The sequence below is a fragment of the Enhydra lutris genome, unplaced genomic scaffold (assembly GCF_002288905.1).
Source record: "Enhydra lutris kenyoni isolate GAN:26980312 unplaced genomic scaffold, ASM228890v2 scaffoldscaffold13, whole genome shotgun sequence".
NCBI classification, from domain to species: domain Eukaryota; kingdom Metazoa; phylum Chordata; class Mammalia; order Carnivora; family Mustelidae; genus Enhydra; species Enhydra lutris.
The window spans coordinates 35,392,012-35,416,896 of NW_019154097.1; the positions used below are offsets into that span (position 1 = coordinate 35,392,012).

General features: G+C 51.5%; 1 protein-coding gene across 6 annotated transcripts in view; it reads left to right on the top strand.

Moving 5' to 3' along the window:
• LOC111146186 (proline rich coiled-coil 2B) overlaps nt 1-24,885 on the top strand; it is a 58,594-nt gene that overhangs the window by 14,197 nt on the left and 19,512 nt on the right. For all 6 annotated transcript variants that reach the window (XM_022501621.1, XM_022501618.1, XM_022501619.1 and 3 more), the window contains 8 exons: nt 361-503; nt 5,304-5,394; nt 8,106-8,292; nt 11,555-11,870; nt 13,581-13,765; nt 15,846-16,041; nt 21,856-22,072; nt 22,776-24,839. In XM_022501621.1, the coding sequence (XP_022357329.1) occupies nt 361-503; nt 5,304-5,394; nt 8,106-8,292; nt 11,555-11,870; nt 13,581-13,765; nt 15,846-16,041; nt 21,856-22,072; nt 22,776-24,839 (3,399 nt within the window). The remainder of the gene's footprint in view (nt 1-360; nt 504-5,303; nt 5,395-8,105; nt 8,293-11,554; nt 11,871-13,580; nt 13,766-15,845; nt 16,042-21,855; nt 22,073-22,775; nt 24,840-24,885) is intronic.

Sequence of the window (24,885 nt, forward strand, 5' to 3'; positions counted from 1 at the left end):
GATATGCCGAGGTGCTCTGTCTTCTGCAGACCGCAGTGGGCCTGGAGACCAGCCTGGAGCTGCAGGGTGTGTGGGGTGGACGAGTTCGGGCTGAGCTTGTGCGTTTGGGACAGAGTTGAAGTTCTGGAACGTGTTTGTGGCTGCTGCCCTAGGCGTTAGTGCCGAGTGTGTAAAACTGAGGCAGAGCTCCTCTCTGGTGTACGCTTGTTATAGGCTTCTTTTAAGAGGAGATGATTTAAATATTAAATGCAGCTATGAACCCTTGCAGTGTGGGACTTACTTCGGGGAAAAGTATGAGGTTTTGCTTCCATCTGTATGCCGGACATGAGGCCAGATCTTTACTCTTCTCACCCTCATCAGGAAGGAGAGCAGGCTGGGCACGACTCGTCCCATCCGCCCGCTGAGGCAGCTGGTGGGCCGGGCACCGCGGCCCACCATCATCAACGCCGAAAACCTGAAGGGCCTGGATGACCTGGACGCAGACGCCGACGACGGCTGGGCAGGTGGGTCGTGGGGCTTTCTGGGCCAGAGCCGCTCGCTGGGCAGCTGGCTGGGCGTGTGTCCGTCAGCATGCGGGAGTGGGCTGTGGGGTGGGCGGCAGCCTCGGGTTGCACCCCCGAGGGTACTCACTGGCAGTCCCTTCCTCACCGAGCCGTGTCCTCTGTTGGTCTTTGGTCTCGCGCTTAGCTTTAGGGGAGGTTTTGCTAAGTTCCGAAGAAGACATTTTAGAATGGAAAAATTAAACAAAACCATCAGTGGGGCAGTGAGCCCCAGCTTCCCATCACCTGGCTTCAGCAAGTACCATGCCCTGTCTGCCAGCCTGCTTGTTTTCTCTTAAAATTCTTTTTGTTTATTTGCTTTCAAATACATTTTAATTACATGAGTGTGCTCATCTTCACTGTGCAGTTTTGACAGAGGGACACATGTGTGTAGCACATTTCCCATTGAGAAGACTTTCCAGAACTTTCCCCTGCCAGCAGGCCAGCCTTCCTCCCCCGACTCTGCCCAGGGCCTCCCCTTTTGTGAGGGAGGTTCCCTTATGAATAATATTTTCATTTGTCTTTGGCAAATACCCAGGAGTGGAATTGTTAGGTCAAAGGGAAGATGAGTGGTTGGGCCTGTGAGACCCACCCACACCTTTCCCCGTGGCGGCCAGGCCAGGTGACATTCCCAGCAGCATGGGTTGAGAACGGGGTTTCTCTGCGCCCTCACAACACTTCCACGTGATTAGTCTTTTTAATTTTAGCCATTCTAGTGGGTGTGTAGTGGTGGCTCATTGTGCTTTTAATTCGCATCTTGCTGATGACTGATGATGATGAACAAGTTTTCATGTGTTATTTGGCTACTGGTGGTTTGTTTTTTTGAGCGGTGGGATACAAGTCACAGATACGAGTCCTTTGCAACTTCATGTTTTACAAATATTTTTTTCCCATTGTTTGCCTGCCTTGGTTTTTTTTAAGATTTATTTATCTACTTGAGAAAGAGAGCATGCGTGCGTGCATACAAGTGGGGGAAGAGGCAGAAGGGGAGAGAGAGGAAGAATCCCAAGCAGACTCCGAGCTGACTGTGGCGCCTGACATGGGGCTCAATCCTAGGACCCACGAGGTCACAACCTGAGCCGAAAGCAAGAGTCAGACACAACCGACTGAGCCACCCAGGCGCCCCCTTGTCTGTTCACTTTTTTTTTTTGCATTGGGCTTTGATGAGCCAAAGTTTCTTTATTTTGAAGAAGCTTAATTTATTAGTGTTTTTTAGAGTTATTTCTTTTGTGTCCTGTCTAAAAATCTTTGTCTCCCCTTGACAACAAATATACCCCCTTATTGTCTATAGTTTCAATTCTCGTTTTTGGGTCTGTGGTCTATGTTGAATTAATTTTTGTGCATAAGCCAAGAGTCAAGGCTTGTTCTGATCTGTAAGGCTGTCTAGTGGTTCTGTACCACTTGTTGTTAGGACTTTCCTCTCCCTATTGAATTTTGCTCTGGCACCTTTGCCAGAAATCCATTGACTGGATAAGTGTGGGTCTATTTCTGGACCCTGTTTGTTTCATTGATGTACTTGTTCATCCTGTAGGTTTATAGTAAGTCTTAAATTCAGGCTGTGTAAGTTTTCCAGCCTTGTTCCTTTTCAAGATTGACTGTTTTTTCAAGATTATTCAACTGTAAGATCTTTTCATTCCCATATAAATTTAGAATCAGCCTGTCATATTTACAAAAGGCCCACAGGCATTTTGGCTAGGACTGTGTTGAATTTATTTCTGGATAAAATGGTATCTTCCATTGATATCCAGTGATACCTTCCACCTGGGTACTTGGTGAGTCTGACTTTTCTCAGCTGTGTTTCAGTTTTCAGTGTGGAGGTCTTGAACAGCTTTTGATAAGTTTATTCCTAAGTAGTTTATGTTTTTTGATGCTGCTGTAAATGGCATTGATTTTTTAAAATGTAATTTTATTTTCTATTTGGTGTTTTATATAAACAGTTGATTTTTGTTTATGGTCCTGTACCAAGCACTTTGCTGAATTACACTGGGTCAGTTTTATAGGTTTTGTTGATTTCTTAGAATTTTGCCTACAGATAGGGAAAGTTTTGTATCTTCTTTTCAGATGATATGCCTTTTATTTCTTTTTCTTGCCTAAATGCAGTGTGGTACTTCTAGTTCAGCGCTGTATTCAGGTTCTTTGTTCCTGGCCTTGGGGAGAAAGTGTTTATAGTGTTTCACCGTTAAATCTGATGTCAGCTATAGGATTCTGGGTGTTCTTTATCAGATCGAGGGATTTCCTTCTATTTCTAGTTTGCTGAGTGTTTTGTTTTCTAAATCATGAATGGGTATTAAATTTTATAAAATAACTTTTTCTATGTCTGTCGTCATAAGATTTTTGTCCTTTATTTTGGTAATCTAGAGGACTGCATTAATTGATTGGTTGATATTTGTTTATAAAATATTTTTAAAAATTTATTTACTTGATAGACACAAGTAGGCAGAGTAGCAGGCAGAGGGAGGAGAAGCAGGCTTTCTGCAAAGTAGGGAGCCCAACTAAGGGCTCTATCCCAGGACCGACCATGACCCCAGCCAAAGGCAGATGCTTAACTGACTGAGCCATCCAGGCGTCCCTATTTATTTACTATTTTATTTTATTTATTTTATTTATCTATTTAAACCAACCTTGCATTCGTAGAATAAGCTCCACCTTTTTGTATGCCTAGATTCAGTATGCTGATATTTGATTAAGATTCTCGGTGTCTGTGTCTGTGGCAGATATTGGTCTCTGATCTTCTTTTCTTCTAATATCTACGTTGGGTTTTGATCTGGGGTTATGCTGGGCTCAAAAGAGGACTTGGAAAACATTCCTTCTTTACTTTTTGAAAGAGTTTCTGTAAGTTTGGTATTATTTCTCTCATAAATACGTGGTAAAATTCACCAGTGAAATAATTTGACCCTGGAGTTTTCTTGATGGTGACATTTTTGATAATAAATTTAATTTCTTTGGTTAGTTGCAGGGTTACTCAGATATCCTTTGTTGTTTTTGTCTATTTAATAAGTTGTATTTTCCAAAGGATTTGTTCATTTCTTTTGAATTGAATTTATTGGTATAAAGTTGTTGATCTCATTCCTTTTCCTTTTGACGTCTGTAGGCTCTGTAGTGCTAGACCCTCTTTCATCCCCAGTAACTGGGTAATTTTCTGTTTCCTCTTTTTCTTACTCACTTCATCCAAGGAGGTATTCTTTTTATTAATCTCCATCTCTTAAGAGGCAGTTTTGACTTTTACTTTTCTCCATTGTTGGATTGTTTTCTATTTTATTTATCTGTTCATTTTCATTATTAGGGCTTTCTGGATTTCTAATTTAATTCCATCATAGTTCAAGAGCATGTACTGTATGGCTTCAGTTCTTGTCAACTTACTGAGACTTATTTTATGACTAGGACATAGTTAGTCTTGGTGACTGTTCAAGTGCATTTGAAAAGAATGTGTATTGTACAGTTAGGCGTCTGTAAATATCAGTTTTGTCACTCTCAAGGTGGTTGGTGAGTGTCCTTCAGATCTTGCCTACTTATACTTTTGTCTAATTCTCTCAGTTACTGAAAATGAGGTGTGGAGTTCTCTGCTGGGACCGTGGATTTATGTTTCTCCCTTGAATTTTATCAGGTTTCTGCTTTGTTGATTTCGAAGCTGTTATTAGGCATATGCACATTTTATAATTTTCATAACTGACGTATTGACCTTTTGTATTGTTTTCAGATGTCCTTTATCACTAGAAATGCTTCTTGTCTTGGGGGGGGTCCCTTTTGTCCCATTTGAGATCATTGCTGTAGTGTTATGTTTTCATGGTGTGTCATTTTTCTCGAATCCTTTTCCTTTTGACCCATTTGTGTTTGTTTAAACTGAAGATCTAGGCAGCATATAGTATTCGCTTTTTCATCAAATTGGCTTTGTAATTGTATTGGACTTTTTGTTTCCTTTTTTAAAAGGTATAGTTCATGTAACAAATTTCACATACCATTAAATCCACCCTTTTAAAGTCCACATTTCAGTGGGTTTTAGTACATTCACAAGCTTGTGCAGCCATTTCCACTGTCCAGTTCGAGAACATTTCCATTGCCCACAGAAGCAGCACACTCTACCATTCATCAGCAGCCACTCCCAGCTTACCCCCCCCCCACCCCCGCACACATCCTCTGGCAACCACTAATTTACTTTCTGTCTCTGTGGTTTTGCCTATTCTGGACATTTCATATAAATGGAAGCACACAGTATAGTGTGTAGCCTTTTCTGTCTGGCTTCTCTCACTGAGTCTGTTTTCAAGATTCATTTTGTTGAGCTGTGTGTTCATATTCATTTTTATGGCCAAAATACTCTTTCCCTGTATGGATCTCCCACATTTTGTGTGCCCACTTGTCAGCTGATGGGTACTTTCTGCGCTCTGAGCCCCTCAGGCTGGGGAGTGCCCTAGGACACAGCAGCAGCTCACAGATCCCACTGACCATGGTTCTGTGTTGCCCGGTTGGACTCCCATCTAGTTTTGTCTGCTCTTTTGTTCACTCTTCTGTATCTTCTAAGACATTCATAAAATATTTTGTCCAGATTTAAGAACTGTTGTCTGTGGAAGGGCTCTTCTGACCAGGGCTGCTTTGCCGTCATCCGAACCCAGAGCGGTCCCTCACTTTACCTGCGGTGTTTGTCGCGGTGGCGGCTGGCCGGGTTGCCCTCCTTCTCCTCTGGGCCGGTATGAGCCCTGACTGGAGGAAGCCCCCAGTGTGGCGCTCAGCCTTGGCTTCTCGGTCTCCATGGCCCTGCTCCTGTTGTAGGCCTGCACGAGGAAGTGGACTACTCCGAGAAGCTGAAGTTCAGTGATGACGAAGAGGAGGAGGACGTTGGGAAGGACGGCAGGCCCAAGTGGTAAGGACTCCCCCGTCCCTGCTCCTAGGGCCACTCCCTGGGGCTTGACCAGCGTGGGTGTACACGTGTCACTGTTTACTGGTGCAGCCGTGGGCTGGTCGTCCTGCCAAGTGCATTTCCTGGTCACGGGCAGCCTCACACGGGCCAATACGGTTTCTCCTCTGCGGATGGGACAGCCGTGTGGGCCTGGAGCTGGGGCGTGCATCCCGGCATGGTTGGCTGGCTGAGCGCTGCTGGTTTTAACCACTCTGTGCCGGTGTTTTCCCGAGTGAGTGTGTACACCACTTGCTCCGCAGATGACCTATGGATATGGGGCCCAGAAAGGTCTCTCTGCCAGGCAGGTTTGGGAAACCAGCAGGCTTCACCTGACTCCTTTACTCCGTTGTTGCCCAGAGCCTCCGACTGGCGTGCTAGAGCATGTCAGGGATCTTTGGGAAGGTGGGAGAAGCACCAAGTGGGGCATGCCACCTTTCCTGAACTTAGTGACCATTTCATTCCTTTTCTCTTTTTTGAATCATTTCATTGGACTCATTTTACCTGTAATGCCCTATAGAAAATACTTCATTGTAGTTTGGTCCCTCTAGTTTTTGTCATAATACCAGTAGATTGATTGGCTAGTACTTTTATTTTTAAAGTAAATTCCACTCCCAATGTGGGACTCAAACTCATGACCGTGAGATCAAGAGTCTCCTGCTCTGCCAACTAGGCCAGCCGGACTCTCTGGCTAGTACCTTCTTTTTTTTTTTTTTTTTTTTTTTTAAGAGTTTGTTTATTTGAGAGAGGAGGAGAGAGAGCACAAGCAGGAGAGGGGCCGAGGGAGAAGGAGAAGCAGGCTCTTGGCTGAGCAGGGAGCCTGACTCAGGGCTCGATCCCAGGACACTGGGATCATGACCTGAGCTGAAGGCAGATGCTTAACAGACTGAGCCACCCTTGTATCCCGGCTAGTACTTTTAAAATAGTACCTATGGCTGCTTTAATTTGCTTTTTAATTTAATTTAATTTTATTTTATTTTTGATACCAGCAAGTATGAATGCTTTCCTTTGTGTGGGATTGCCTATTTCCTTTGTCCATATATTTATTAGACTTACTGTATCTCCTTTAAAATGTGATTAGTGTTTTATATTGTTTCGCTATTAATGCTTTGATGTTTTTCTTTTTGTCAGTTTTATTGTCAATAACTGAATGTTTACATAGTTGAGTCTGCAAGTCTTTTTCTTTGTTATTCCGTGTTACTTACTTCAAAGTCCTTCTAGAGGGAGTGGGTAGGGATCTTCTGCCACTTTTTCTCTGATACACAAACAATTAACTAATTGAGGCTTCTCTAACTTATTTTAATGCCGCTTGATTTTAACTGAAGCTTTGAATGCACTTGGGAAATATCTATGGGTCAGTTCTTGGAACACTAAACCCAGAAGGAATTGTGAGCAAGAATTTAAATTAAAGGCAAAACCATACAATTTTACAGACTTACGGAGCCATTGGACACTGCTCCTCGTCTCTTTCAGCTGACGTGAATGGAATATTCAACTGAAAGAGTTAAGCGTGGGTTTGGACCCAGCTTCGCTGCTGGCTGTGACCAAGGACATCTCAAATTGAGAGTCCCCAGACCATCCCCTCCCTGAACCTGCACTCTTTTCGGTGTTTTCTGAGTTGGTTGTGAGTCTCCTCCTCCAAGCTCCCCGGTCTTCCTTAAATCTTCTTTGTTTCCCCGTCCGTGATGGGCTCCTGACACTTCCCTGGACTCCATCCTTCCTGTTCATTGTCTCTGGGACCCTGGGACCACATCCTTTCTTCTCCAGACCTTTCAGAGGTTAGGCAGCTCAGGTCCTTCCTCCACACAGTGCCTTGGTCGTCTTTCCTGGTGCGTCAGGAGCCTTGTGTGGTGTCGCCACCTCTCACGGTGACGTCGGGAGTCCTGGCAGTCGCCGGCCTGCTGGATCCAAGGCAGCTTCTTGGCCTCATCCTCCCTCTGCCCTCCCCATGCCCGTGTGCACGGACACGCGTGGACACACACACACTAGCCACAGCTGACCTGACCCGCTGCTTTTCGCTGAACTCCTTGACGTATGCCGGGCACTGCTTTTGCACGAAAACAGTGCTTGGTAAATGCCCGCATTTTTTTTATCCTGGTGCCTTTGTTTCCCCTGCAGCATGTAAAGGTGGGCCCCGTACAGACCTCCATTCCCCCCAGCCTCCGTTCGGAACCCTCTTCTGCTCCTTGCCGTGTCTGCTCTGCTTCCTCCTCTTGCTCTGTTCCGGCATCGTCCAGTGGGTCCTCGTTTGCTGTTCTGAGGAGAATTGATTGAGCTCCTCCTTTATGCAAAGCAGAGGGAAGGAGCCATAGTCTAAGGGGAAGGACCTTCATCTGGGGTCTCAGGTTCAGATCTGTTTGCTCTTCCTGGGAAGATAGCTCCCCAGCGTCTCGAGACTCTGTTACCAGTTCTTTAAAATGGGGGAGAAAGGACTTAACTTCCTGTAAACCAGGTAATGGATGTGGAAGTTTTTTTGCATAAGAGTGACTTGGTAAATGTTGGTGCTGGATTTTGGTGTTCCGGGCGTGTCCTCTCACCCACGCAGGCTAGGTCTGTTCCAGGGAACGACATTGGTGTGTGGACAGCTGGCTTGGGGATTCCTGAGGCCCTCTGACGGGTAAGACCAAAGCGCACTTGGGCTGACTGGGAAAACTCACACTCACTGCGGTCTGTCCCAGGAGCAGTTGGGACCCCAGACGGCAGCGGCAGTTGTCAATGAGCTCCGCGGACAGTGCTGACGCCAAGCGTCCCCAGGAGGAAGGAAAAGACTGGGGTGAAGCAGTGACCCGTGTCATCCGGAAAGTGCCAGAACCTCAGCCACCTTCCAGGAAACTTCACAGCTGGGCGTCCGGCCCTGACTACCAGGTACCGTGGTCACTGGAGGGGTTCTGTGCCTGTGGCTAGCTTGGGAGACACATGGGCACGTGCGCACCCGCTCTCCTCAGACTCCTCTCACCGAGCTCCAGGACCGCAGCACAACGGTCATCTGCTTGTCTGCTCTCTACGATTGCACTTCACTGAGTTCGTGGTTTCTGAGAAGTCCTAGGTGGACATTTCTCTCTCTTGATTTTTCATTGGCAAAGTTTATTTTTAAAATTTTGAAACAGTCACAAACTTACCAAAAAGTTGGAAGCACAACACAAAGAATATTTTTCTCTAAACCATTTTTAGAGTAAGTTGCCAGCCTGGTCAGGCCCTGTGCCCGCAGAACGCTTTGGTATTTATTTTCTGCCTCGTAGGTAACCACGGTTAAAACCAGGAAGTCCGCGTTGGTGCCTCACCGGCATCTGGTTCTCAGCCCCATCCAGCTTGTTCTCTTTGCTCTGTCAGTGTCCTTGCTGCAGAAGAATCCACTTCCGGATCATGGGCTGCCTCCAGTCTGGAGGAGCCTTCAGCCTCCTTCACGCTCATGACTCTGACCCTTACCGAGATTGCAAGTCATTTATTTTGTGGAATTCACCTCCAGTTTCCAAGGTTTCCATTTTTGGCTAGAATGTCTCAGAGATGACACTAACTCTTCTCCTTGTATCGCCCCATGTGACTGATCCCACTCTGTCCACGCTCTGACAGCCATCACTCTGATCGCTCTCTTTTTTTTTTAATGATTTTATTTATTTATTTGACAGAGAGATCACAAGTAGGCAGAGAGGCAGGCAGAGATAGAGGAGGAAGCAGGCTCCCTGCTGAGCAGAGAGCCCGATGCAGGACTCGATCCCAGGACCCCGGGATCATGACCTGAGCTGAAGGCAGAGGCTTTAACCCACTGAGCCACGCAGGCGCCCCATCATCACTCTGATCTCTTAACTAAGGTTTTAATGCTCACAAAATTTCACACCATGGAGTTTCTCTCATCCACATTTGTAACTGATAAGAAATTTGTGGGGAGATACTTTGAAAATATAAGTATTCTGTTTCTCATTAAACTTCCGGTTTCCTTATTCGTATCAGTGGGTTATAGTCTGTTCTTCTCATTGTTCTGAAGCTCTGGCTATCTTTGATTTGGCTGTCAGGAGCCTCTTTAGGCTGGTGTCTGTCCTATGTGTCCCATCCATTATTAAGCAGTTTCTTTGCTTTCTGATAAGGGAAGCTTTTTTCTTTTCTTTTCTCTTTCTTCTTTTTCTTTCAATCTTCTTTTCCCCCCAAGTAAGCTCTACACCCATCATTGGTCTTGAACTCACGACCCTGAGATCAAGAGTTGCATGGTTGGTCTCAGGCAGGCACCCCGGGATAGCTTTTCTAAGGTCATTTTGTGTTTACCTTGTCTTGCTCTGGAATCAGCCCTTAAGATACTTAGAAACCAATATATGGGTATCAGGAGTGCTCACTCCTCCTGGGCCTGCTTGGTGGACAGGGTGGGGACAGGTGTGTGTGTATATGCAGATGCATGTGTACACACAGACGCATGTTCGTGTCTTCATTATTTGTGTTTCTGTGTAGAGAACCGTGACTTCACAGTGTTAGCTCTGGTTCCACACAACCCAGCTTGGTTCTTTTCCCACCGTGTATCTGTAACTCCTCTTTCCAACAGTGAGATATCTGTTCCCGTCATCCCTAGTGTTCACACTGACTTGATCAGTCCCCCTGTGTGTGACCAGTCTCCCATTTCTGCCCCCTCCCTCTCTCCCTTGCACCGATGCCCTCCTTGCCCTCTCAGCCATCAGTGCCCCATCCCCCCACCCCACATGGATGCCCCGAATCTTCCTGCTGGGCCACCTCTCCTTGTGAATTGCCTCCTCACCCAGCTTGGTTGGGCTCTAACTCCCACACCAGCTGCACCTCCACATGGATACCATCCTCTCCCTGCCTGGGCTCTGACCACCTGCTCTTAGCCACCAGGACTGCCTGGCACCACATGCCTGCCTTGCTGGGCCATGCTTCAGGACTTCGGGACTGATTGTCCAGGAAGCACAGAGTTAGGTCTGAGAAAGGCATTAATTCAGATATATTTGGGAAAATAATGCCAACAATAATGAAACTGCCATTTTTAAGGCACTTCAGCACTTAAGGGACTCTGGTTCCACATCTTATAAAATGAAAATGCTTTTATCTTCAGTCTTTTCTGTCAAGTACCTGTTGTGTGCCAGGCACTGTGCTAGGGTTAGGGAACCACAAAAGTGGAACAGAATGGACACAGAGCTGTTCTTGGAAGTTACCGTGCAGTTAATCCAGATTTCATTCCTATCTGGGGGTTACTCAGTATTCTAAAAAGGTTTCACTTTGATCTGCTCATAAACAACAACGTGAGGTAACTGAGTCAACAAAGAAAAAAAATCTCTATAATTTCATGCATTCAGGCTTCTGAACAGTTCAGACGCTTTGCAGAGCATGAGGTCCATGAAACGGTAGCTACTGTTAGGGCGCTCCAGGTATCTTGTGGAGTTCGACATGTGCCCTTTCATTTCTGGGAGCCGTGGGGTATGAGGTAAATGATGATGTAGGCCCTGGGGTGCCCCTGTGCACAGCGTTCAGAGCACGGGGGCAGACCTGGTCCTGGGCAACGTGAAAGGACAGTGCTCTCTCGCACCCTGGTCCCATCTTCTGAAAGTGTTTCTCTGCTTCCAGGTTCCAAGTTCCTGATCCTCTCGTTATTGTCTCTTGATCATGAGTAGTTAACTTTCAGGAGGAAAGTCCTTGACTGCAGTGAATGTGTTGCATGGTGCTTTTGTGGAGGGCCCACGAGCACGCGAGGAAAGGCACAAATCTTGTTTGTTGATTTTGGAGGGCTGGGGACCCTTGTATGCGTCTGCTACGAGCACCTGGCATAGGAGGCTCTGTTTTGGAGGGTCATCCCCCACTGGAATTTCGGTGACCGGTGCTGAATTACACCTGCCCGACGTCTGTGCTGCGACATGCATGGCCTTCTTTGCACGTGCACTGTCCCTCGGGCCTCCTTTGTCCCCGGCTTACACAGGGGGAGCTAGGGTAGAGGACACTGGCACTTGTCCAGACCTCACTGCAGATTAGTAAAGGGCCAAGCAGGATTGAAACCCGGGTCCACTCGGCACATGACTACTGCTGCCTCTTAAAGGTGCTCAGGGGTCTTGGGAAGGAGAGCTGATCGCATGGTGGGGTGGCCCGTCTCCTGGGCTCGGGCCCGTTGTTCCATCCAACTTTATTCTCTGGGCAGAAGTCCTCGCTGGGCAGCATGTTCCGACAACAGTCTCTTGAGGACAAAGAGGACAAGCCAGCCCCACGGCAGAAGTTTCTGCAGTCGGAGATGTCTGAGGCTGTGGAGCGAGCCCGGAAGCGCCGGGAGGAAGAGGAGCGCCGAGCCCGGGAAGAGAGGCTGGCTGCCTGTGCCGTCAAGCTTAAGCAGCTGGACCAGAAGTGCAGGCTGGCCCAGAAGGCGGGCGAGGCCCAGAAGCAGGCAGAGAAGGAGGTGCCCCGATCTCCAGGCACCGAGAAGCCGCCCCCACAGGAGAATGGCCCTGCTGTGCGCAAAGGTAGGCGCTGGGCCTGGGCCCGTGAACCGGCCACCCTGGGCTGCTGGCCATGTGCTGTTTGCTTCTCTCTGGCTTCCCGGTGCAGCTGGCAGCGGCCGGCAAGGGGATGCGGGAAGCATGGGTCGTTGAGTTCTGGCCTGAGTTCACATCCTGTTGTAGCTACACACTTTGCCTCCCTGGCGCTTGTTCCCTTGTCTGTAAGACAGGATGGAGTAGTGTGTTCCCGCCCGCACGCCCAGGGCACGGGAGAGCACGTACAAAGAGCACTGGGCGCAGCTTCCAGATGTGGAAAGCGTGCGTGGTACCCACTTTGTCCTCGTTGTCTTCGTCGCTGTTCTCATTCCTGCCCCCACCCAGCCAAAGATGCAGGCGCTAGCACAGGGTCCTTTTAGCTCATTTAAGAAAATCACAAAGAACGTACCTTTGTGGCATTGAGAGAAGCCCACCTGCTCTGCTTGTTCGAGTGCGTTCTTCCTGGCATTAATTCTGCAGGGAGTGGATCACGTGGCTCCGTAAGGGACGTTGAACAGCGCTGCGTGGCGGAGAGGGGCTCCTGCAGCGGTTTGAAAGAGTACGGCCAGCTTGGTTCTTTGTGATTTCTTTTTTTTTTTTTTTTTTAAGATTTTATTTGCGAGAGAGGGAGGGAGAGAGAATGAGCAGGGAGAGAGGGAGACGGAGAAGCAGGCTTCCCGCTGAGCAAGGAGCCCGATGCGGGGCTCAATCCTGGGACTCTGGGATCATGACCTGAGGTGAAGGCAGACACTTAACTGACAGAGCCACCCAGGCACTCTTCTTTGTGATATCCTTAAATGAACTAAAAGCCCCTCTTTTTAGGAGAGAAGAGCCTGATGCTGGGTTCAGTCCCTGAAGGCTGCTCAGGTGGGTGCTCTGGCCGGCGAGCTCTGAGAAACCGACAACCGTTCTGTCCATTTCCTTGCCCGGAAGTCTGGGTGTAGCCTGTGCCCAGCCCCAGTACTCACTGAACTGGAGAGTCTGGGAAGCTGGTGCTTTGGTGTGAGCGCCGCTCCGTTGAGACAGGTCCTCGGGGCGGACCTGGGTGTTGTGTGTGCCCCTGCCCTGTGCTTCTGTGGCCTTCCTCTGGGACGTACGGCCAGGTCTCTGGGGTTTGCGTGGGGGTTTGATTGTCCCCTGCAGTAGAATTAAGAATGCAGCCATTAATTACACTTCAATAAAGCTGAGAGACCCCCCCACCTCCACCCCAGTGCGAAGCTAGAAAGTTGGGATGGGGGCAAGAAAGAGGGAAACTGTTCTCTTCCCTTCTCTTCCCTTTACCGACGAGGAGGCGGGCAAGGAGAGGCGCGGTGACTTGACGTGGGGTTGACGCCGGCTGCTTGGATGATGGGTGTGGGCTGTCCCGAGCTGGTGGCTGCTGTCCGCTTTGCTGGAGTCCTTTTCAGTAAAACCTCTCTTGCCTGGAACAGATCCCCAGCCTCACTGCACACTGTGTGACCCTGGCAGGTCACCTGACCTCTTGACCCTTCGCTTTCTCACCTCCAGAGGGATGGCGTCCCGGGGCGTCTGTGAGCTCACGCGTGCAGGCAGGCGTTAGCACGTGCCTGGGCTTGGGGCTGGGGGTCGGCCGGCCCTGGAATGTCTGCGCCAGCAAGAACGAGTGTTTGCCGTAAACGTTCGGCCAGCCCAGCTTTTGTGAGCTCACTGCAGACATTTTTCTCATTATTTGTCCTCTAGGCTCTCCTGAGTTCTCTGCCCAGGGAGCCCCCAGCACGTTTTCAGAAGAAGCCCCCACGGCTCCTCCAGCCGTGGCCCAGAGCGGCGGCAGTGAGGAGGGGGCCGGGGAGGCTGGGTCCCCCGCGCAGGAGTTCAGCAAGTACCAGAAGTCACTTCCTCCCAGATTCCAGCGCCAGCAGCAGCAGGTAAACAGGTCGGACGGCTCGGTGGATGTCCCCTCCCCCTTAGGGGAAAACAGCTGGCTGGAATCTGCCCTCGCATACCCCCATCATTGGCAGGGGGGCAGGGGCTGCGCCTGAAAACTTAGAGCCTTAGGAGAGCGGCCCTGGCCATTTTTCATTTTTCCAAGTGATTTCTCCTATGAACGAATAGAACCTCTGCTGGTAGCAGCCGGCGGTGTTGTCCGATGTTGGCGAGGAAGCAGTGGTGGTGTGCGCGCTCATGCCGAGCAGTGCACTGTGGCTTCTCCTTAGACCAGTGGTGTCCACCCGGGGACCCTCCCAGGGAGAGAGGAGGCCCGGGAGGACTTGCAACACTGTTGGAGAGTTGTGTTAGCTTGGGGCTAAGGATGTAGGTTTGTAGGTATTGAGTTGAACGGATTCTGATCCTGATTGTGCAGCTTCTCTTAGTTGGGCGTGGCCTTGGTGGGCCGGGAGGAATGAACTCCTGCCTCGGCAATGCCGGCCCTTAGGGCTCCCGCGGACTGGCTTATCAGTGTCACCAGTATCCTCTTTATTAGTGGTCCCTACACTCAAAAGGGACCTTGTCTGCCCTGGGGAGGATGACGTGGGTCATTGTTGTCATCACACCAACTCTGGTGGCCCCGTTGGAGCGCTCCCTCGCATCTGTGTCTTCAAGGAGGACGTGTGGAGGAACAGGTTCTCCTGACAAGCGGCGCACTTAGTGGGACACAGGTGGCGTGTGGACGTCACGTCGCCCGGCAGCCAGATGTGGTGTCCGTCGTGGTTAGCTGTCACTTAGTGTGGATCAGAACATGTGTGCCCTGGGGAGACACATCCGGGTCTTCAGCCTTTTTCAGAATCTCTTTTAGTTGCTTTTAAAGACTTCACCTCAGCTCCTCTTTTCCACGGGCCCCCGCGAGGTATTTTGGAAGCCCCCCAGCTCCTGAGCTACAAACAGGAGGTGACATCCCTCATGCTGTGGCGGTGCGACAGTGTGAGCCAGCGCCATGCGGTGATTCGCAGGCTTGGCGGGGAGTTAACCGACCAGGAGGATCTCCGGGGTAGCTCCAGCCAGACACAGCCGTGAGAGTAACGCTATGGGGCGGGGGCAGGGACAGGGACCGCTGAGTCCTTCCTCCAGAATAGAAAGCAGTCCGAACGCACCAGGGCAGCTGAAGGAGCTGGCCAGACAGCCCGTCTGGTCAGCTTCCCTGAGGGCCTGGGGGCCGGACCGGGGAGCTCTGTGTGGAGGCTGGCAGCCCGGGGTGCTGGTGGGGGGTCGCAGAGCTGTCTGGCGCGCCCGACCCGGGCATTCCTGTTTGTAGAAGGGAAGGGCGCGGCCGGTCAGCTCTTCTCCTTGTCCACCTCTGCACCTGACTCCTGCTGGAAGGCTGGTTTTGGGTGTGCTTGTGAGGGCAGCCCCAGGGGTCAGTGATGCCAAGGGGGCAGGGCTGGAACTGAATCCTCACAGGGTCTCGGACCTTGACTAGAATGTTTTGCTGATACTCATCTGTTTGTGCAGAGACTTTTCTGTGTGTCGTGACGTGGTCGGAGGCAAGGTTGCCACTGCTGTGAGGGGAGACGGGCGATGTGAAACCCTCACCTGCCCTCAGGGCACGGAGGGCAGTCCCAGTGCTGCAGGGCAGAGGCGGCCGCCGGGGACTGCCATGGACTGCGGTGGGGCTGCCCAGAGCAAGGGTTCTCTTAGCGCAAACCTGAAGGAAGGATAGGGCTGAGCCAGGATGGTGGGGACGGGAGCCTTCTAGGTGGAGGGCCCCGTGTGCCACCAGGGCCCCACGAGGCAGGCAGTCGTGGGTGCTGAAGCTCGAGGCAGGTGGGGCGGCTCCCATGGGGCCTGGTGGGATTCGGGCTGCTCCGCCGAGAGCTGTGGGGAGCCGTCAGAGACTCCTCGAGCCCGGGCTTGGTGTGACTTGGTGTGACTTGGTGTGGGGAGGTATGTGAGTGTGTGTATGTGTCATGTGTACACGTGAGTGTGTGTGTTTACACATACGCAAGTGAGTACACACGCAGGTGCAGGCTGTGCCCCGGGCACGTGTCTGACCCGGTCTTTCTTCCCGGTCAGGAGCAGCTGTACAAAATGCAGCACTGGCAGCCGGTGTACCCGCCGCCGTCCCACCCGCAGCGCACCTTCTACCCCCACCACCCCCAGATGCTGGGCTTCGATCCCAGGTGGATGATGATGCCTTCCTACATGGACCCACGAATCCCGCCCACTCGCGCCCCCGTGGATTTCTACCCGTCTGCCCTCCACCCCTCAGGTAAGCAGCTCCAGTGGGCCACGCGGGGAGCGGCTGGGGTGGTGTGGGGGGAAGGGCGTTCCTTCAGGAGGTACACCCACCTGGACTCCAGTCTGGCCTCTCCTGCAGCTCACGGGACCCCTCTGAGCTGTAGCTTTCTCTTGTTTGCATACTAGTCACACGGAATCGCTGGGGAGCGTCCTTCCGGTCACGTGTTATACATCGTTTTAATTAGTTCTGGTGATCTTGCTGTGTCGTTTTGTCCTGCTCTTTTTTTCTTTTTTAATTGAAGTTTCTCTCTTTCCATTTGTAATGTTCTTTGTGCCTTCTCCCTTCCTTTTTGTCCTTGATTTGTCCTTCCCAAGGTTTGTGTAATGCCATTTTTAAAAAGCAGCTTTTGGATTTCTTAATTTTATTTGGCTTGTATTACATTAATTTCTGTCTTTTCCTCATTAATTCCTTTGAAATTTTTCTGCTCTTTTTAACTATGTTGAATACTTAGGTCATTAATTTCTGATCTTTTGCTATAAGTATTAAAATATGACTTCAATTATAAATTCCCACAAATGGAAGTTGTAAGATACAGCATTTTTATTGTTGTACAGTTTCAAATGTTAGTCTGATTTTGGTTCATCACCCTTTTTTGGTTGATGATTTTTAATGGTACGTTGTAAATTTTCCATTGAGTTTTAAGATTATCCTTGTGGTGTTAATTTCTTTTTTTTCTTTTCTTTTTTTAAGATTTTATTTATTTATTTGGCAGAGAGGCAGGCAGAGAGAGAGGGGGAAACAGGCTCCCTGCTACACAGAGAGCCTGATGCGGGGCTTGATCCGAGGACCCTGAGATCGGGGCCGGAGCCGAAGGCAGAGGCTTAACCCACTGAGCCACCCAGGCGCCCCTTGTGTTGTTAATTTCTAATGTGGTTGCTTTGTGTTCAGGCAATATTATTTGGATGATAGAGAAGACGGATCAGGAAACCTCCCTATAAATGCCAGATAGTCAATATTTTAGGCTTTGAGCACTACTCCATTTTATTGTTTTAGAACAAAAATGACCAGAGATGATAGTAATTGAGCGAGCCTGGTCACTTTGCAGTAGAGCTGCATTTTTAACAACAGGCCGCAGGTCAGACCCCCTGCAGGGCTTTTGTGCGCCAGCCCGGTCCTGTCTGGATCGCTTGGCATTTGTTGAGATTTTACTTCTAGGCTCTTACATGATCTTTTTTTTTTTTTTTAAACATTCTAGCTTTGCTTGAAAACAATGTTATCCTCCAATTGGACGCAGCCCATTACCTGAAACTTGCTGACGGTGCTGTGTGCATGTACCTGTCCCACCCCGAGCTCCTAGCCCCGCTTGCCTGCTTACCGAGAGGTGCGGGGAAAGTCTCCTGCTCTGACCGTGGCTCTGTCAGCTTCCGGAGCCCGTTGGGTTTTACTTCCGTTGTCTTGGAAGCAGACAGGCGTGGAGCGATGTGTCTTGTTCTGCTCTTCCCGTCGTCACGTGGCACCTGCTGTCCTTGGCCACTTCCTCCCTCTGACGTCCACTCTGTCGGATATTAATGTCCTCATTCCGGTTTTCTTTTCACAAGTGCTTGCTTGGTATCTTTTTTCCATCTTTTTACTGTCAGCCTCTCTGAGCCCTTTTATCGGGGGAGTTTGTACATACAAGATGTGTGTGGTTTTACACTCGGAAAAATCTGACTTAAGCGCCAAAGTGCCTCACTTTAGATCTTGGGGATTATTATATTCGGATTTCCTACTTTCTGTGCTTTCTGTGAATCGCGCCTTTCTGTGCTTTTCTTTTTCTTCATAGTTTGGAACAAATTTCCCTATTGTTTTGGTGGTTGTACTCTGCATTCCGTTTCTTCTTTGTTAGTGGCCACACAATGCTCTCACACTCGCCTCTGACTTGGAGCAGCTGGTCAGCGCCCTTGCCGCTGACCTGAGCTCTCGTGACCTCGTCAGTCTGTCTTCCTCTCGTTCCCTAGGATTTTAGTTCCGTGTATTTGCAGCCACCACGTCAGTCATTACTGTTTGTGTTGCTTCATGGAATCTGTGCCTGGCCGCATTTGCCTGTCCACACACTGGTCTCCTCACTGCCTTCTCTGTCGCGTTTTCCTTCCATGGGGGTGTGGCGTTTCTCCACGAAGTATGTTCTCTTGAGTTCTTCAGGAGATTTTTCTGGCAGTAGGTTTTCTTTGCCTGAAAAAGTGTTTATGACACCCTTTCTCTCGCTGTGTGTAAAATTCTAGGTTGGCAGTTCGTTCTTTCAGGACCCAGAAGATAGTATTTCCTTTTCTTCTGGCTCCCGATGCTGCTGAGGGTGACTCATGTCTGCGTAACCTGCTCGGTTTGCTCTCTGGCCACGGCTTTTTTTTTTTTTTTTTGCAGTTTTATAGTTTTGGGTTTTTGTTTTTTGTTTTTAGATTTTGTGTATGTATTTATTTGTCAGAGAGCACGCAAGCAGGGGGAGCGGGAGACAAGCAGGCCCCCCCCCAAGAAGGGAGCCCACCATGGGGTTCAGTCCCAGGACCCTGGGGTCACGAGCTGAGCTGAAGGCAGATGCTCAGCTGACGGAGCCCCCCAGGTGTCCCCCAGTTTTATACTGTTATTTGATTTTTTTTTAAGATTTTATTTATTTATTTGACAGATGGAGATCACAAGTAGGCAGAGAGGCAGGCAGAGAGAGAGGAGGAAGCAGGCTCCCCGCTGAGCAGAGAGCCCGATGTGGGGCTCGATCCCAGGACCCTGAGATCATGACCCGAGCCGAAGGCAGAGGCTTCAACCCACTGAGCCACCCAGGCGCCCCTGTTATTTGATATTTAGCAGTTAGTTTTCATCCACGTTAACTGTGGGTTTTTGAAAGTGGCGACAGGTCCATAGTAACCAACATGGAGAGCTCGTCTGGTGACTCTTCGTCCTCCTCATGTTTTCTGGATGTGGTTCAGGGCATTCCTTATTCCTCTGGCCCAGACAGCATTGTCGAGCCTGGCGTCAGCGCAAACACGTGGAATCCCATCTCCTTCGTGGCAGATTTCTGGGACTATTTGAGTGCCGGGGGGCCATGCCTCTTGAAACTCACCTAGTGGATGCAATTGTGACTGTTGATGGTATTTTCTCTGGTCACTACATTGCTGGTAACAGAACACCCCTTCCTTGTGGGGGCCTTTCTGCTGGGCCCCAGTTCACCCTTGCTGCTTTTAAGATCTCTTTCTCTTTATTACTGGAATTTTTTTCTCAAATTTGTGGTTTTTTTAAAGATTTACTTGTTTATTTCAGAGTGTGCGTGTGTGAGCGGGGGAAGGGCAGATGGGCAGAGAGAGAGAGAGAGAGAGCGAGAGCGAGCGTCCCCAAATAGACCCCCTAAGCAGACTCCCTGCTGAGCGCGGAGCCCAGCATGGGGCTGGATCCCAGGACCTTGAGCTCATGAGCTGAGCCAAAGTCAGATCAAATCTATTGTGTGTGTGCATCATACTTTTTTTTAAGTTCTTAATTACTTTGTTATGCTTTTCCTAATTCTTAAAACATAACTTCTGGTGTTTATTCTGTTATCTGAAGTTCTCAGGAAGGCACATGACTCTGGCCTGCTGTGGGCTCATGGCGGGCTGCTTCCCACATACACTGGTGATTCCGGGTTGTGAGTTCATCTTCTGCAGAGCTTTATTTATTGTGGAAATCCAGTATGGCTCAAGAGGAGAGTCTGTCCCTCTGGGCTGGTTTTCTGCCAGCCTAGAACCACCTGTTCCCCTAACTTGGGGAATTTTCTATGCCACTCTGGGGTATAACCCTGAATCCTCCTCCCCAAAGCTGCATGAAAGCCGGCATGGCCCCATAGTCCTAGGAGCAAACTGATTTTTCCCCACTGGCCCAGACTGAGACATAAACCTCCTGTTTTGCTGTACTAAGGAGCATACGTTTTAAAATCTACCTTTGCGTTGAGGGCCTCACCCTTTGAGGGTCTCTGTCTTGAGCAGCGTCCCAGTTACGGCTCTCTGCAAAACCCCATTGCCCCTAGCTGCTGCGACTGACAGGGGTGTTTCCCTGCTCCCGTCCAGGAAGCACCAGCTTGTGGCTTTGGCTGGGGCTGTGGTTTCAGCCCCTTGGGGTTTCCCGTATTCTTGGGAACCTCTGTAGGGGGCGGCGGGGTGGGGAGATGTTTGACACACTCTGCATGGGATCTTTGTGGCAGAGAATGTCTGTGCTAGCAGGGTTTTTTGGGTCGTAAGAGCCTCCACATTTCCAAAACCAAGCAAAACCAAGCTGACGTACAGTGTCGACCGCTTCAGTGTGCCTCGCAATCAGCCCTTAATGAGCTGTCTGTAACTGCCGATTTCCAGAGAGGGTCTCCTCCCCTTGCCCCGCACTAACTTTATATCGGAGTCCTGTATCAGGACCTTCCACAGCTACTGGAAAGCTTGAAACCCGCTGGCTTAATGTTGAGCCGTTTTCCAGCCAGATCATCTCAGTAAAAGATGGGCACAACACAGAGTGTGGCTGCAGATAAGCTTCGTGAAGAGAATATTTGAGAAATCAGATCTTTTTCTCTCCACAGGTTTAGGCCTGATGAGAACTTTAATTTCTGCATTGCCGCCCTCCTCCCTCTGCCCCCACTCGATCCACACGGACAGAGAGGCCTTGGGGCACACACCTTCCCTAGCCAGCATCTGTCCAGGGATGAGGCATCCTCTCTCTCTCTGTTTTTTTTTTTTTTTAAAGATTTATTTATTTGAGGCGGGGGCAGGGGCTGGGGGAGAGAGAGAATCTTCAAGCACACTCCCTGCTGAGCTCGGAGCCCGCCACAGGGCTCGATCCCATGATCCTGAGATCATGATCTGAGCTGAAACCAAGTCAAACACTTAACTACGTGAGCCACCCAGGGGCCCTTGTCCTCTGTCTCTTAATCACCTCAGGCCAGTTAACAGTTTGTCGTCCTCTGTGTGTCCTCCTGCCCCCATTCACTGTACAAAAATGTGGAGTGCTGTGGTTAGTCTCAGGGCTAGAAGTAGAAGGAACTGGGGTGCTTGTCTGGCACATCTGGTGGGGCATCTGGGATTGTGGGTTTGAGCCTCATGTGGGGTATAGAGAGGACTTACAAATAAAGTCTTAGGGCCTGGGTGGCTCAGTGGGTTAAGCCTCTGCCTTCAGCTCAGGTCATGATCTCAGGGTCCTGGGATGGAGCCCCACATTGGGCTCTCTGCTCTGCGGGGAGCCTGCTTCCCCCTCCCCCTCTCTGCCTGCCTCTCTGCCTACTTGTGACCTCGGTCTGTCAAATACATTAATTAAATTAAATCATTAAAAAAAAAAAGGACCTGAAACCAAAATCCCCTCCCAAGTCTTCTGGCTCAGGTTTTGAAGCAGGCAGAACCCAGGTCTCCGTCCTTGTAAGCCTCTCAGGCACGCAGCTCGGTTTCCTCCATGTGAGCAGGAGACCTTGGCATCTGCTTACAGGCAGACCCTCGTGGCTGACCGATCGGCCCCCCGGCCTTCTGCTGACAGGACCAGCTCTCCACTGAACTGTTTCCGGTTCCCTCTGCCAGTTTGATGTACTTCTCCACACGGGGTTCTGGACCCGGGAGCGCAGGCTGGACGCCACGGGCCCCCAGGACAGCTCTTTGGGACACTTAGTGTTGCACGCAGGTGTGCGTTCAGAGGTTCTGTGGTCAGAGAGCACGGAGAGCCCCGTGATGATGGACCGGGGTGCAGTGGGGGAGGCTGCTGGGTCCATGTGACAGGGTAACTGGTGTCTCCTCTGGGCCTCTGGTTGCCCCTGACATTGGGAGCGTGGCTCCCTGAATGAGCTGGTACAGAGGAGTTCTCTGCCTTTGCCTTCTCCAGGACTGATGAAGCCCATGGTACCCCAGGACGCCCTCGGGGGGACCGGCTGTCGCTCTGAGGACCAGAGCTGCGCACCGCCACTGCAGGAGAGGAAAGTGGCCGCCCTTGACCCAGCCCCCGTGTGGAGCCCCGAGGGTTACATGGCGTTGCAGAGCAAGGGCTACTCGCTTCCCCAGCCGAAATCCAATGACACTTTGGCCATGGACATGCACGTCAGGTGAGATGAAACATGGCCCTGTGGTCCTGCATTTGAAGGCAGAATCTCCATGTCCTGCTTGCACGGGGCTCTGGGATGAAGCTCTGTCCCTGGAGGCATTGCCTGGAGAAAGGGCACTTGGCAGGGACTGGCAGTGCCCTCCGGGGTTGGAGAATTGATGAGGTTTGCTCGAAGGCTTTTGTATGAGAGGCCATGACCTGCCGGTGAGACTGGCAGCGGCCAAGGAGCGGTCCCGGGTCAGAGGCAGACCTGTGGAACCTTGGGTCAGGGCGAGGGGTGGGGCTCGGCGGGGTCGAGTGCCCAGGTCGCGGCTCCTTCTGTGAAAGTGAAGCAAGTGGGCCCTGCCGGCCCGGTGCCCCAGGCTTTCCGCGGACTCCCAGCCTCCAGCTTGTCATTTGGACCAGAGGATCCCCAGCTGCTCTGCCTCCTGTGGCGCGCTGAGTCCACCAGCAGCCACCGCACTCTTCAGTCTGGACGCCGGGGCCCACCCAGCTATCCACGGCCCAGCAGCTCTAAGACGTGTTTAAAGATAGAGCAAATGTTGGTGCTTGTGGGTTTTTTTTTTTTTTTTTTGGTGTTTTTTTTCTTTTTCGTTTTCTTTTTTTAAAAATTTTTTTCTTTTTAAAACTAAACTCTGTGTTCAGCATGGAAACCAGGAACCAGGCTCCAATCACATTGACTGATTTTTCTGGTTCCTTTTCAGGAATGAAAGCTCTTACTCTGCCTCACCCGGAAGGTCAGGGGGCGTAGGCGCCCAGCGCGATCTCCTTGAGGAGAGAGGGGAGGAGTTCTTGAGTGCTTTTGACAAGAAGGCCCAAGCAGACTTTGACAGCTGTGTCTCTTCTCAAAGAATAGGCCAGGAGCTTTTGTTTCCACCCCAAGACCATGTTCAGGAAGCAGGTGCTCCTGGGGGTCACACCCCAGACCTCAGGTGTTCCCCGCTGGAGCCCGACTTTGCCCCAGCCGAGAAAAAGCCAGAGTATAGCAATTGGGATGTTAGCCACCCGCCAGAGGCCACCGACACAGCCAACAGCATCGAGAAGGGGGCGCCCCGGGAGGAGCCATCGTTTAACGTCTCCTCCTGGGAGAAGGAAGGGAGCCCCAACAATCAGCCGCCCCTGCAGCCCGAGTGGACGCCTGAGCCCCGGGGCCCCAGCGGCCAGCACCCGGAGCAGACCGGCAGGACGCGGAGGTCTGGGCCCATCAAGAAGCCCGTGCTGAAAGCCCTCAAGGTAGAGGACAAGGAGAAGGAACTCGAGAAGGTGAAGCAGGAGCTGGGGGAGGAGGGTGCCCGCATGGCCAAGGAGAAGGGGCCGGTTCGCTCGGCGGACAAGGATGAGGACGAAGAGAACGACCCTGCGCTGGCCAATTCCTCCCCCTCCCCATTGGAGGACCAGGGCTCCGCCTGCACTGGCTTGGGCCGTGAGGCCAGCAGGTGCGAAGAGGACGAGAAGCCCGACAGGGCCTGGGAGAGCAGACCCCCCCGGGAGTCCAGCGACACCCCCCCGACAAAGAGGAACAACTGGATCTTTATTGACGAGGAGCAAGCCTTTGGGGGCCGAGGGCAGGCCCGGGGCCGTGGCCGCGGCTTCCGAGAGTTCACGTTCCGAGGGCGGCCTGTGGGCGGCGGTCCCGGCCTCTGCAGTGGGGGGGTACTTGGGGCGCGGGGCATCTACGGTGGCGGCCCGAGGAGCGGCCGTGGCCGGGGGCTGCGGGACCTCGGCCAGCCGGAAGACTTCCCCAGGGCCAAGCCGCGGCGGCGAATAGCCAGCGAGACCCACAGCGAGGGCTCCGAGTACGAAGAGCTTCCCAAGCGGCGGCGACAGCGAGGCTCGGAGAACGGGAACGAAGCTGCCCTCCTGGAGCGGGAGGGCAGTGCCCTGAGGAAGGGGGACTTCAGGGACTCCTGGCGCTCCAGCAAGGTGTGCTCCGAGGACCACAGCAGCCTGGAGGCTAAGAGCCGAGGCCCTCGCGCCTTTGGCCGGGCGCTCCCTCCCCGGCTGAGCAGCTGCGGCTACGGGCGGAGAACCTTCGTGTCCAAAGAGGCCGCCCACTGGCAGAGCAAGAGCCCGGGCGCCTCCTGGCAGGAGTACAGCTCCCCAGACGCGTGCGGGTCCCGGCGACCTGCAGACAGGGACTGTGTCCCTGATGCCTACAGACATTCTGACTCTTTTGGTGCCAGGGCCTTCGAGGACAGCCGCCTGGAGGACAAGAGGCCCTTCTTCCCTGATGACCACACGGCCGACCCAGAAGGCACAGAGAACCGGCCGTTCCGGAGAAGGCGCCCTCCTCGCCAGGACAAGCCACCACGCTTTCGGCGCCTCCGGCAGGAGCGGGAATCCCTGGGCCTCTGGGGGCCCGAGGAGGAGCCCCACCTGCCGGCAGGGCCATGGCCAGGCCGGCCCAAGCTCTGCCCCGGGGACAAGAGTGGGTCCCCCGAGCTCTCGTACCAGAACTCGTCTGATCACGCCAATGAGGAGTGGGAGACGGCCTCCGAGAGCAGCGACTTCAGCGAGAGGCGGGAGCGGCGCGAGGGCCCAGGGGCTGATCCCGACCCCCAGGTGGACGGCAGCCTGCCCGGGGCTGCTGTGGGCGAGAAGAAGGAGCTGGCCAAGAGGAGCTTCTCCAGCCAGAGGCCCCTGGCCGACAGGCAGAGCCGAAAGCTGGAGCCGGGGGGGTTTGGGGAGAAGTCGGTTAGGCCAGGTGGTGGTGACACTTCTCCCCGTTATGAGAGCCAACAGAATGGGACGCCTTTGAAAGCCAAAAGGTAAAACACAAACCCAACCCCAGGCTCTTTTCTGTTGCTGTTGTTC